Source organism: Nomascus leucogenys, chromosome 2 (assembly GCF_006542625.1).
Source record: "Nomascus leucogenys isolate Asia chromosome 2, Asia_NLE_v1, whole genome shotgun sequence".
NCBI classification, from domain to species: domain Eukaryota; kingdom Metazoa; phylum Chordata; class Mammalia; order Primates; family Hylobatidae; genus Nomascus; species Nomascus leucogenys.
In genome coordinates this window covers 51160414-51174758 of record NC_044382.1, presented here as the reverse complement: position 1 = coordinate 51174758, position 14345 = coordinate 51160414, and the positions used below count along the sequence as shown (strand labels likewise).

Sequence of the window (14345 nt, the reverse complement as noted above, 5' to 3'; positions counted from 1 at the left end):
TGGGTTGAGGCCATGGGGTGTTCAGAGAGCCAGGCAAAGCGAGCTGCATGCTGCCTTCCTCTGTAGGCCAGGCCTGCTAGCTGGGGGAAATGGCAGGTGTCTTATCAAAGCAGGGCATGGCAGAGTGAGAAGGTAAGTAGAGGAGAGGATCAAATCTGTTTGTTTGTTTGTTTGTGGTAGAGTCTTGCTCCATCACCTAGGCTGGAGTGCAGTGGTGTGATCTTGACTCACTGCAGCCTCCACCTCCCAGGTTCCAGGGATGAGAGGATCAAATCTTAAGAATGACCTACTGAGGGGGAATTTTCCCTTTTTTTTTTTTTTTTTGAGATGGAGTCTCGCTTTGTTCCCTAGGCTATAGTGCAGTGGTGCGATCTTGGCTCACTGCAACCTCCACCTCCTGGGTTCAAGTAATTCCCCTGTCTTAGCCTCCTGAGTAGCTGGGATTACAGGTATGAGCCACCATGCCCAGCTAATTTTTGTATTTTTAGTACAAAATACAAAACATGCATTTCGCCATGTTGGCCAGCTGGCCTCGAACTCCTGACCTCAAGTGATCCGCGTGCTTCGGCCTCCCGAAGTGCTGGGATTACAGGCATGAGCCACCGCACCCAGGCCTGAGAGGGAATTTCTTTCAATGTTTGGCAGTTGTGTCATATCAATAAGCAGAGAAGCACACTCACAGATGTATGCATACACTTGAATTTATAGTATTTCCTGATTCTTCAGCTTCATATATTTTGCTTTATTTGGTTATAAGGGCTACTCTTTTCATTAAATTTCAACCTAGGATTTTCAGGAAAGTTACATATATATCAGTTATTTCCTTCCCTTTAACTGTTCTCTGAGGGATCACCAGGGACACCCTGTTCCTCAGTTTTTGTATCTTCTTTTTTTTTTAGTAAGTTAGAAACAATAACTTTAAGTACCTACTTAAAACCCAAGTGTTCTAATATATGTGAACCGTTAGGCATCTCATCCTGTTTTAGATGGACTTAGCAAATCTCTTGTTCTTTAGTATTATTAACTTGTAACACTTAAGAGAAGGCTTTTATGGGTCTATTTGGTTATATTGTCTGAAGATTTCAGACTAGTGTAACCTGCCATGATGCCTGGGTAATTTTTTGTGTTTTTAGTAGAGACGGGGTTTCACCATCTTGGCTAGGCTGGTCTTGAACTCCTGACCTCAGGTGATCCACCTGCTTCGGGCCTCCCAAAGTGCTGGGATTATAGGCGTGAGCCACCACGCCCAGCCCTCCAAATATTATTATTTTTAAATAATGGCTTTACTGAGATACACTTCACACACTATACAATTCATCCATTTAAGGTGTACAATTCAGGCCAGGTGCAGAGGGCCCACGCCTATAATCTCAGCACTTTGGGAGGCCAAGGCAGGCAGATCACCTGAGATTGGGAGTTCAAGACCAGCCTGGCCACTGCACCCCAGCCTGGGCGACAGAACGAGACTCTGTCAAAAAAAAAAAAAAAAAAAAAGGAAATAAGAAGAACAGAGTGATCAGTGTCCCTCAGCTGTCCCCAGCCATATGTTTTCAAAACAACTGCCGGGTTAGGGGCTGAGGATACAAAACCCTGTCAGATACCACCTTGCCTTCTGGGTATGGGTAATCTGGTGGACACAGACATCAGTGATTACAATTACAGTCCACTGGGATAGGTGCTATGGGAGCACCTTTGAGGAGTCCCTTGGTCAAGTTCGGGTATTGGCAAAGATGTCCTGGAGGAAGAAATCCTTGGAGCTGAATCCAGAGAACAAGTAGAAATTAGGCAGGTAAAAAAAGGCAGAGGTGAGCATTTCAGCAGAGGGAGCAGCTGTGCAAAGGGCGTGAGATGGCCTGACATGTTTAGGAAGGTTCCAAATGCTGGAGTGAAGGGGTGGGGGGTTAGTGGTGGCAGAAGCTAAGGCAAGAAAGCGCACGTAGGGGCCACATCATGAAAGGCCATGTTACTTTATGGCTTCCTGGCTCACAGCAAGAATCAAGCATTGCTTATTTAGCCTTTGGAAATGAAGTGCAAATAGGTAGTAGGTTGTTTGCCTACCATGGGTGCTGACACAAAGAAAAGCACCGTTTGTGACCCTAGGATGTCCTTTGTGTTTCAACTTAAAACAGGTGAGGGCCAGGCGTGGTGGCTCACGCCTGTAATCCCAGCACTTTAGGAGGCTGAGGTGGGCAGATCACGAGGTCAAGAGATCGAGACCATCCTGGCCAACATGGTGAAACCCCGTTTCTACTAAAAAAAAAATTACAAAAATTAGCTGGGCATGGTGGTGCACGCCTGTAGTCCCAGCTACTCAGGAAGCTGAGGTAGGAGAATTGCTTGAACCCGGGAGGTGGAGGTTGCAGTGAACCAATATCGCACCACTACACTCCAGCCTGGCAACAGAGCAAGACTCGATCTCAAAAAATAAAATAAAATTTTAAAAATTTAAAAATTTTTAAAAAAAACCTGAGATGAGGAGCTGCTGCTTTGGGCTGTCTTCCTGGCAAACCTCTTGTCCAGTGATCCTGCCCCACTTCTAGAGACCTGGACTGTTTCTACAGAATCAATCCCAGGAGTGTTCATGGTCATTAGTAAATTGTGAGCACAACAAGGGCAGAACCCATCTTGATTCACCTTGTCATACCCCCTAGTACCTATCACATAGTGGATGCTAGGTGTTGGCTGATTAATACAATATTGAATGAAGAGCGGAGAAGGATGGTTGGGAAGGCTAGTTCCTACGTGTTTCAATGATAGTCATAGCAAGGCTGGGCACGGTGACTCAGACCTGTAATCTCAACACTTTGGGAGGCCAAGGTGAACAGATCACTTGAGGTCAGGAGTTCAAGACCAGCCTGGGCAACATGGTCAAATCCCATCTCTACCAAAAACTACAAAAATTAGCCAGGTGTGGTGGCACACGCTACTCGGGATAAATTTAGTAAGATAAGGGGCCCAAAGGGAGTTTGCTATTGTCTCAGATGGACGGGAAAAGCTTTCCTGACTAGTGACTTTTTTTTTGATACAGAGTTTTGCTCTGTTGCCCAGGCTGGAGTGCAGTGGTGTGATCTCGGCTCACTGCAACCTCCACCTCCTGGGTTCAAGCAATTCTCTTGCCTCAGCCTCCCAAGTAGCTGGGACTACAGGCGTGTGCCTCCACACCCAGCTAATTTTTTTTGTATTGTTTTAGTAGAGATGGGGTTTTACCATGTTGCCCAGGCTGGTCTCAAACTCCTGAGCTCATGCAACCTGCCCGCCTCAGCCTGCCAAAGTGCTGGGATTACAGGAATGAGTCACTGTGCCCAGCTGACAAGTGACCTTTGAGCAAAGATATAAGGAAGCAATGGGTTGGTTTATCCAGAAACCTAGGGACGGAACATGCCAGGTGGAGGGAGATGTGAGTGCAGAGGCCCTGCGACAGGTGCAGGCTTCACGTGCTGGAGAACAGTAAGGCCAGTGTGGCTTCAGAGAAGAAGAACAGGAGTTGGCACCAGAAAGGCAGTGGCCAGTCCCAGTGGAGCCTTGTGTGGACTTTGGCTTTCCCTGTGAGTGAGATGGGAAGCCAGGGCAGAAGAATGAAATGGTCTAACTTCATTCGTTCATTCATTCATTCTTTCTTTTTTTTTTCGAGACGAAGTCTCGCTCAGTCGCCCAGGCTGGAGTGCAGTGGCGTAATCTTGGCTCACTGCAAGCTTCGCCTCCTGCCCCAGCCTCCCGAGTAGCTGGGAGTACAGGCGCCTGCCATCACGCCTGGCTAATTTTTTTGTATTTTTAGTAGAGATGGGGTTTCACTGTGTTAGCCAGGATGGTCCGAATCTCCTGACCTCGTAATCCACCCATCTTGGCCTCCCAAAGTGCTGGGATGTAGGCGTGAGCCACCATGCCCTGCCTCATTCATTCATTTATTCATTCATTCATTTATGGAGACAGAGCCTCGCTCTGTCGCCCAGGCTGTAGTACGGTGGCTCAATCTCAACTCACTGCAATCTCTGCTTCCTGGGTTCAAGCAATTCTCTTGCCTCAGCCGCTCAAGTAGCTGGGACTACAAGCATGCACCACCATGCCCAGCTAATTTTTTTCTATTTTTAGTAGAGGCAGGGTTTCACCATGTTGCTCAGGCTGGTCTCAAACTCCTGAGTTCAGGCAACCCACCCGCCTCAGCCTCCCAAAGTGCTAGGATTACAGGCATGAGCCACAGTGTCCAGCCGATCTAACTTCTTTTAAAAAGTTACTGTTGGCCGGGTGCGGTGGCTCATGCCTGTAATCCCAGCCCTTTGGGAGGCCGAGGCGGGTGGATCACCTGAGGTCAGGAGTTCAAGACCAGCCTAGCCAACCATCTCTACTAAAAATACAAAAAATTAGTTGGGCATGGTGGCAGGCACCTGTAATCCCAGCTACTGGGGAGGCTGAGGCAGAGAATTGCTTGAACCCGGAGGCTGAGGTTGCAGTGGGCCAAGATCGCACCACTGCACTCCAGCCTGGGCAATAGAACAAGGCTCCATCTCAAAAAAAAAAAAAAAAAAGTTACTGTTGCCAGGCGTGGTGGCTCATGCCTGTAATCTCACCACTTTGGGAGGCCAAGACAGGCAGATCACCTGAGGTCAGGAGTTGGAGACCAGCCTGGTCAACATGGTGAAACCCCATCTCTACTAACAATACAAAAATTAGCCCCATGTGGTGGCAGGCACCCGTAATCCCAGCTACTCGGGAGGCTGAGGCAGGAGAATCACTTGAACCCAGGTGGCAGAGGTTGCAGTGAACTGAGATCACACCACTGTACTCCAGCCTGGGCAACAGAGAGAGACTCTGTCTCAAAAATAAGTAAATAAAATAAGAAGTTACTATGGCTTCTTCTAGGAAAGTTCTTTCAGTGTACCATGAAAGCTCTTGAAGTCTCAGAATTGCTTAGTTCCAGGGTGTGCTAGTAGAGAAGGAACTTGAGCTTTGGGAAACTTGTCTTTGCGAACAGAAGGAATTCTCCTTCGTGAGCATCTGTTATCTGGCAAGTATGCTAGAAGACACAAATAAAGGACCCAATCTCTTCCCTTAAGGAAGTCTCAGTAGCATGTGTGAAACGCAGAGGAGTAAATTGACAGTGGATAGGAGTGACACGATAGAGCCAGCACCAAGCACTGGGGGACCCAGAGCTGGGACCCTGGGTTAACTTGTCAAGGCATCAAGAAGGTTATGTCTATCAAGTGTTAGCCAAGCAGAGGAAGAGGAGAAGCATAATCTGTTTTGAGATAAAATTGAACAGCTTCCTTTCTGAGAAATCACCAAACTGGAGGATGACGCCAGTGTGGCGGGAGGTCCTGGAGGCCCTGGAGACCCTAAATGGAAAACTGCCATGGCTTCCTCAGAGGCTTTGGTGGAAGCATGCAGGACTGGGCTCATGGCCATGGTCAAGGCTAGAGTTGAGGCTATGGAACTCACAGAGGCATGACTGAGGACAAGGAGTGGATACCCATCACCAAGCTGGGCCTTCTGGTCAAGGACATGAAGATCAAGTCCCTGGAGACCTATGTCTTCTCCCTGCCCATCGAGGAGTGTGATATCATTGGCCTTTTGCAGGGGGCATCTCTCATGGGTGAGGTTTTGAAGATTATGCTTGTGTAGAAACAGACCCACACTGGCCAGCGCACCAGATTCACGGCATTTGTTACTGTTAGGGACTATGATAGCTACATCGTTCTAGGTGTTAAGTGCTTCAAGGAGGTTACTGCTGCCATCCAAGGGACCATCATCCTGGCCAAGCTTTCCATTGTCCCTATGTGAAGAGGTTACTGGAGGAACAAGGTCAGCAAGTCCTACACCACCCCCTGTATGGTGACAGGCTGCTGTAGCTCTGGGATAGTACACCTTATCCCTGCCCCCAGGGACAATGGCATCATCTTGACTCCTGTGCCCAAGATGCTGCTGCTGATGGCTGGTATTGACAACTGCTACACCTCAGCCAGGGGCTGCACTGCCACCTTGGACAACTTCACCAAGGCCACCTTTGATGCCATCTCCAGGACCTATAGCTGCCTGACCCCCAACCTCTGGAAAGAGACTATTCACCAAGCCTCCCTGTCAGGAATGCACTGACCATCTCATCAAGACCCACACCAGAGCCTCCATGCAGAGGGCCCAGGCTCCAGCTGTGGTTACAGCATAAGCTTTCATACAAGAATAATAAAGTGAATTACACCTGTTAAAAATAATAAGCAGAAGAAAATGAAATTGAACAAACCAGCTACCGTAGTCCCTTCTAACGTGATGTGGTCTGGGGGCATCAGTGCCCTTCCTCTCTGGCTATAGCTCTTTGGCAGCTGAAGAAAGTTATCCTAACTATTGGGTAATCCAGATTTGGGCACTGTCTGCTATGATGATGCCAGCTGGTCGGGAAGGAATATAAAGTATAGGCTCAACCCTTCCACAGTCACTGTACTGGGAATTCAGGTTTTTCCTCTCTGTTGATGTCAAGAATTAACCTGTAGATAACATTTTTTTTTTTCAATTTCTCCTTGTTCTTGTCAAAGTTTGTGTCGCTTAAAACCAAATCTTGATAAGTTCTTCATCTTTATCACTCTCTATGAGAAGTAAATATGATTTAAGTGAACCACAGTGAGAGGCCTGTCCTCACTACAGCAAATAAGATGTGTCCCAGGTGACAAGTCCAGTCTCCTTTTAACATGGTGCCCAGAATTCCACGTACCTGAGCTTTGGGGGCTGATATAAAGCCACTGCCTCTGATCCCATGGAATGACCTGAATTTATTATCAGTTTTGCCACAATCAGTGCAGTTTGAGGATACGTAGACCCCTAAGATGAGGCCTGAGATAGATGTTCTGGGAAACCCCAAGGAAGCTAAAGTATCTGCCATGGTTTCTTTCATGGCAGGTTGAGTAAGCCAAGCTCCTGAGAATGACTGGTCACACCGTCTTTGCTGTTAAGGTTTCCTGGTTTACAGATGGTAAAGTTGCAGACAAGTTAGCAAACCAACTGAATTTTAATAAAGGAAAATGGATGAAGATGCAGTTGGAAAATTAAAGTCATGCTTCCTTGATACATATCTCAGTTCTGGCAACTTCTCACTTGGAATTTTCCAAAGTCAGTTTTTGGTAATCTTGCCATTTGTATTATCTTTATTTATATAGTTCTGGTTATGCTTGGTGTGTGCCAGCTGTTTTGGGAGTGATGTTTTTCCTTATTTCTCTTGGCTCCTATTAAGTGTTAAATTGCTGAAACTGACCTTTAATGCTTCCAAAGCAACCAGCATCTTTCTCTCTGGATGGCTTTCAGAAGTGGACACAATTTACTGATTTAGCCAGTGAAGAGAAAGCTTTCCATAGTATGGTTTACTCAGAGCAGGTGACAAAAGGATGAATTTCTGGCTGGGCACAGTGGCTCATGCCTGTAATCCCAGCACTTTAGGAGGCCAAGGTGGGCAATCATTTGAGGTCAGGAGTTTGAGGCTAGCCTGGCCAGCACGGCAAAACCCTCTCTCTACTAAAAATACAAAAATTAGCCAGGTGTGGTGGCAGGCACATGTAGCTGAGACAAGAATCACTTGAACCCGGGAGGCAAAGGTTGCAGTAAGCTGCGAGCACGCCACTGTACTCCAGCCTGGGCTACAGACCAAGACTCTGCCTCAAAAAAAAAAAAAGGATTGGATTTCTGCCCTCTGAGAGGACTTAGAGAATAGAAATAATACACCAATTCATAAATTAGTAAAGACCTTACATCATCTATCTATTTCACCAAGGTTTTTAGAGGTAGAACTCAGTGTTCATTATGTCGTTGGGGTTGGAGGTGAGAGACTAGCCATGAAGTGACTTTTCCAGCCTGGATACATAGAAGAGAGTGGCCTACATCCTCCCCACTTCTAGTGTTGGACAAGGGGTCTGTCCCACTGGTCTGCTGGAGAGCAGCATTACAAGCTGGTTATGGGTGCTTGACCTGAACTGAAGGCTGTTCTTATCTTTAGATGATATCCGTAAGACCATATTAAAATTCTGATGCTTAAAAAGCATTTTGCGTGACAGACCATTATACATTTCACATGATTTGGTCCTGGTGACAGAGGGGTTGAGGAAGTTTCCCAAATGCTTTTCTGTTCTCGGGTCTTTTCCTGATTGTCCTGGATGGCTGACTGCAGATGGGTTTGGTAGAGTCTGGCGCATAAGTCACTAACAGCCCATAGCAAACAGGAGGCTATTTCAGCTGATTTTAGCAAGGCTTGTCATAACTAGCTCCTGTCTCAGTCATACCTTCAAGGTGGCACGGGGATTCAAGAATTGGCCTTGACCGGGGTGCAGTGGTTCATGCCTGGAATCCCAGCACTTTGGGAAGCTGAGGCAGGCAAATCACTTGAGTCCAGGAGTTTGAGACCAACCTGGGCAACACAGCAAAACTCCATCTCTACAAAAACTACACAAATTAGCTGTGCGTAGTGGTACACGCCTGTAGTCCCAGCTACTCAGGAGGCTGAGGTGGGAGGAGCGCCAGAGCCTGGGAGGTCAAGGCTGCAGGAGCTGAGATCATGCCACTGCATTCCAGCCTGGGTGACACAGTGAGACCTTGTCTCAAAAAAAAAAAAAAAAGAAGAAGGCTGGGCATGGTGGTGCATGCCTATAGTCCTAGCTACTAGGGAGGCTGAGGTGGGAGGATTGCTTGAACCCTGGAAGCAGAGGTTGCTGTGAGCTGAGATCGTGCTACTGCACTCCAGCCTGGGCGACACAGTGAGATTCCTCTCAAAAAAAAAAAAAAAGAATTGCCCCTGAAGGGCAAGCCCTTTTCCGGGCAGGATGCTTCTGCCTGGACATCCCAACTGTGGGATTAATGCCCAAATGCCCAACTGTGAGAGCCAGCCTTACATTGAGAGCTGAGGCAGAAGCATGACCCGCTCAGCAAAGAGAGGCAGAACAGAGGTGACAAAGGCAGACACCAACATGGTTCTAGGCCAGGGAGCCTTGGTCTGCCAAACGTGGAAGCAGGGGCCCAAAGCTAAACGTAGAGGAGAGCAAACACAATGCCTAAGACCCTCTGCTCAGTCCATGGCCTTGGGCTGGCTTCCATAATTTAGCCATCAGACCAAATAAATTTTACTTCCCTGTGTCAAGAGGGACTCAGACCTAGCTCTAACTTGTTTCTCTGGTTTCAGCTCTTACCTTGTAAATACTAAGCCTGAAAGTGGAGGTAGCTATTATATTGTTGCCTGTTTGGAGGTTGCCCAAGGAATTCCTCTTAGGACTGAATTGCTTCTACTGTTAATGCCAGAGACATGGAAGCCACTGCTGGCCTTAGGATCGGGGGTCCCAGGTCAAAGGCAGAACAGCTTGCTGGGTCTTACTGAAAACAGCCCCCAAAGGGTTGGACTCCTCTGGGATTTTCCTTCACTTGCAAGCTGCATGTTTGTCTGATAGATGCACAACTTGATTAAATGCCCGTGCATCACAGACGCAATTATAGTTAAGAACGAGCTAGTTCTTCTAATCTCTCTGCCATCACTGATTAATTAGATACTTTGAACTATGCCCAACTGTTTGAAAGCTGTGAAAAATACAACCTGTGTAGTTAAAATTTCTGCACAAGCCTATTTCCTCACTTGTTCTCACATTCACCATTCTTTAAACATGATTTGTATTTGCACGTGTTTCTAAACACAGACTGGCTATTTTCCTATCATAATTAGATATCCTTCCACTACTGGCCAAGAAATGTATTCACACAGTAAGTCCAATAACAAAAGTATGTGAGAGGCCAGGCGCGGTGTCTCACGTCTGTAATCCCAGCACTTTGGGAGGCCAAGGCAGGCAGATCACTTGAGGTCAGGAGTTCGAGACCAGCCTGGCCAACATGGTGAAACCCTGCCTCTACCAAAAAATACAAAAAATTAACCGGGCATGGTGACATGCGCCTGTAGTCCTACCCATTCAGGAGACTGAGGCACCAGAATCACTTGAACCCAGGAGGCAGAGGTTGCAGTGAGCCAAGATTGTACCACTGCACTCCAGCCTGGGTGACAGAGCGAGACCCTGTCTCAAAAAAAAAAAAAAGTATATGAGAGACCAGTTGAATAAGTTAGACATACCTTCAGATTGTTGCTGCCATTGGTCACATTTTCAAAAATTTTTTTTTTCTCTTTTTAAATCTTACATGAATGCCTCAGAAAGGTTTGTTGTCATTCTTGTTAATTGTATCTCTTCGTTGAGATTTTAAAACATTTTTCTGCCTACCAGGAGCCAGGCAGGGGTACAGTGGCTGTTACATTCAACTGTTTGATTTTATGACATAATTAACTATATATGAGTTTTGCAAGTAATTTCCAGTCTTTCTTTCCTGTGATAGTATGGTCTTTTAAAGTAATTGAGCACTGGCCAGGCACAGTAACTCATGCCTGTAATCCCAGCACTTTGGGAGGCCGAGGCGGGCAGGTCACCTGAAGTCAGGAGTTCGAGACCAACCTGGCCAACATAGCGAAACTCCATCTCTACTAAAAATACAAAAATTTAGGTGGGCCAGGCACAGTGGCTCACGCCTGTAATCCCAGCACTTTGGGAGGCTGAGGTGGGCAGATCACAAGGTCAGGAGATTGAGACCATCCTGGCTAACACGGTGAAACCCCGTCTCTACTAAAAATACAAAAAATTAGCCAGGTGTGGTGGCGGGCGCCTGTAGTCCCAGCTACTTGGGAGGTTGAGGCAGGAGAATGGCGTGAACCCGGGAGGCGGAGCTTGCAGTAAGCCGAGATCGCGCCACTGCACTCCAGCCTGGGTGACAGAGTGAGACTCTGTCTCAAAAAAAAAAAAAAAAAATTAGGCATGATTGTGTGCATCTGTAGTCCCAGCTACTCAGGAGAATCACTTGAACCTAGGAGGCAGAGGTTGCAGTGAGCTGACATTGCACCACTGCACTCCAGCCTAGGTGACAGAGCGAGACTCTGTCTCAAAAAAAAAGTCACTGAGCACAGGCTGGACACGGTGGCTCACACCTATAATCCTAGCACCTTGGGAGGCCAAGGCAGGAGGATTGCATAAGCCCAGGAGTTCAAGACCAGCTGGGCAACATGGTAAAACCTCATCTCTACAAAATTAATCAACTTAGCCAGGCATGGTGGCGCACACTTGTAGTCTTAGCTACTTGGGAGGCTGAGGTGGGAGGGTCACTTGCGCCCAGGAGGTCAAGGCTGCAATGAGCCCTGATTGCAACACTGCACTCCAGCCTGGGTGACAGAGTGAGACCCTGTCTCAAACAAAACAAAACAGAAAAAATACATAAAGTAATTTAGCACAGAAAGACCTATTCTATATTCAGGAAGTCTCTGAAAGTGACCCCTGCAGACTCACATCGGGTGTACGCTACATTTGTAGGACTGGAATATCTGGACATGCTGAAGAAGATCAGTTAGAATATTTCTGTAATTCTGTATCCCTAGGCTGAAACTTTCATCAATGGTACATTCACGTTCATGCCAGGCTGTGAACTCTGAAATCTCCTTAACTAAATCCCCGTGATCCTCAGTCTCTAGAAGCAGCTATGGTTCGGACCATCTTTTTTCCTTTGATTTGATGTTCTTAAAGGGGGACAATTAACAGTTCTTCTCACTTTTGTGAAAATATTAGCATTTGACCTTACCTTTTAAAAAATACATATAATATACAGTACACATATTCCTTTCCACTCTAATCTTGTTCTTGAATTCCAAACCAGATTTTGTCCTCTACCAGAAAAGCCAGACTGCATCAAGATCTCTCCCACTAGATCTCACCCTCTTTGTTGAGGATTAAGCAACTATCCAGCCCTCTCTAAGCCAGATTGCTCTTGATGAATGTGTAGTAAGTGGAATACAGTTGAAAGGTTATAGGTAATTATGCAACTCTGATTCTTATCAACTTCATCTTCCTTCATCCTCCTAGGTAACAGCTTGCCTGATAGCTGTGGCCAAAACAGATGGTGAAGTTCAAGTACGCAGAGCTGCCATACATGTGGTCGTGCTGCTGCTTCAGGGACTCAGCCAGAAAGCTACTGAGGTCAGTCAGTCTCTCGCCCTTTGCAATTTCTCCACCTCTTTTATTTGTCTATTTCTCCATCTTCCTTTTACCAGGGAAGGCCTCAGACCTCTTCCCTCGATGGATTCATCCAAATGAATCCATCAACAGGGATTTTGTAGCAGGAAAATGACCTTGTTTGTATCTTCAGTGTATGTCTCTATTACCTCAGTAACATGTTGGCCAAACTATATACTAAGAATAACCAGAGCACAAGGTTATAGATTAAGGCCCTGAATCCTGGCATTGTCCTCATTGTTCCAAGGTAAGCTAGATAGAACACACTCACCCTGCCTCTGCAGCCTGAACTTCAGTGACTTGCCTTTCTGACTCATTTAATTGTTCATGCTGAATTACTAAAGGGCCTCATTGAAGATGTTTCCTTTCTAGCTGAGTTCAATCCATGACATGTTAGGTGCTGCATAAATTAAATTTTCTTCCTCCTTCAAGTGGGTTTGGCTGGATTTCTCCCCAGCGTATGGCCAATACAGGAAGAAAGTATATATTTACATATATATATAAAACCATACACATATGGTTGGCCGGGCGCGGTGGCTCACGCCTGTAATCCCAGCACTTTGGGAGGCCGAGGTGGGCAGATCATGAGGTCAGGAGATCGAGACCATCCTGGCTAACACAGTGAAACCCCGTCTCTCCTAAAAATACAAAAAATTAGCCGGGCGTGGCGGCAAGCACCTGTAGTCCCAGCTGCTGGGGAGGCTGAGGCAGGAGAATGGCCTGAACCCGGGAGGCGGAGCTTGCAGTGAGCTGAGATCATGCCACTGCACTCCAGCCTGGGCAACAGAGCGAGACTCTGTCTCAAAAAATATATATATATATATGTATATGTATATATATATGTATATATATGTGCATACATGTATATATGTATATGTATATATATGTGCATATATGTATATATGTATATATATGTGTATATATGTATATATGTATATATGTGTATATATGTATATATATGTGTATATATATATGTGTATATATATATGTATAAAAAACCATATGTGTGCTGAGAATGAGTGACCTCTAAATTAATTTTCTTCTTGATTTTAATGAAAACACATTCCCAGTTGACTTCCTATGGAAAATTTGCATTAATAATTTACCACCCAGTATCCACAGTGCTCATCTGTGGCTAACACATCAGTATTTAACCAAGTGTCAGTGAAGCCATTATAAAAGTGATTGTTTTAGGCCAGGCTCGGTGGCTCACACCTGTAATCCCAGCACTTTGGGAGGCCGAGGCAGGTGAATCACCTGAGGTCAGGAGTTTGAGACCAGCCTGACCAACATGGAGAAACCCCACCTCTACTAAAAATACAAAATTAGCCAGGTGTGGTGGCACATGCCTGTAATCCCAGCTACTCGGGAGGCTGAGACAGGAGAATTGCTTGAACCCGGGAGGCAGAGGTTGCAGTGAACCGAGATCTCGCCATTGCACTCCAGCCTGGGCAACAAGAGTGAAACTCTGTCTCAAAAAAAAAAAAAAGTGATTGTTTTATCACACACACACACACGGGCTTTATTCATCCTACCATATGCAATTTCTGATGCCATTTTTGTCCAGGCATGGACTCAGTAGTTATCCCGTTCCTTTCCTACACAGCCACCTTTTCTCTTTACTTAGCGACTTGCTGTTGTTGCAGCTCACTAGCGAGGCCGTTGGATTTCCCAGTGCTTTGGGAATAGTGCTTTACCCTCAGCTGCATTTCTCCCCTTTCTCCTCCACCTTGTGTAGGTTAAAGTTTGGATTGAATGAACTTATCTGCTATGAGCGTGTTCAACTACAAATTAGAAAAACTTCAACTACAATGTCCTAAACAAATAAGGATTTTTCTCACATCACAAGAAATATGTAAGTAGGTGGTGTCTGTTTAGCAGCTCAGTATCAACAGGACCAACATTTCTATAATCTTTGTGGCCTTTGCCTCATGGCTACAAGATAGCTGCTGCAGCTCTGGCCATTGTGAATGATTTAAATGAGTAAGAAGGAAGATAAGAGAAGGACAGCCCTTGGTGCTTTTGTTTCTTATTTTGGGGAACTAGGACAGTTTCCCAGAACCCCCCAGGAGAATTCCTATTTTGTTGGCCAGAACTGTGTCACACAATTGTTTCTAGCTGCAAAGGAGCCTGACAATGTATTTAGTTGGCACATTGCTACTCTGAATGAAATTGAATTTTAGTCAGCAAGGAAGATGGCAGGAAATGGGTATTAGGCTGGCAACTAATAGTGACACAGAGGAATATGGGGAAGATCTGGCTGACTCATAAAAACTTATGTAGCCAGGCGCGGTG

The 14345-nt window shown here is 46.0% G+C and overlaps 1 protein-coding gene across 2 annotated transcripts in view; it reads left to right on the top strand.

Annotated features, from left to right (window-relative positions):
- TANGO6 (transport and golgi organization 6 homolog) overlaps positions 1–14345 on the top strand; it is a 251374-nt gene that overhangs the window by 192753 nt on the left and 44276 nt on the right. For both annotated transcript variants that reach the window (XR_004026078.1, XM_003262930.4), the window contains one exon: positions 11901–12014. Coding sequence is in view for 1 of the 2 variants with exons in the window: in XM_003262930.4 (XP_003262978.2) it covers positions 11901–12014 (114 nt within the window). In the remaining variant the exon portion in view is untranslated. The remainder of the gene's footprint in view (positions 1–11900; positions 12015–14345) is intronic.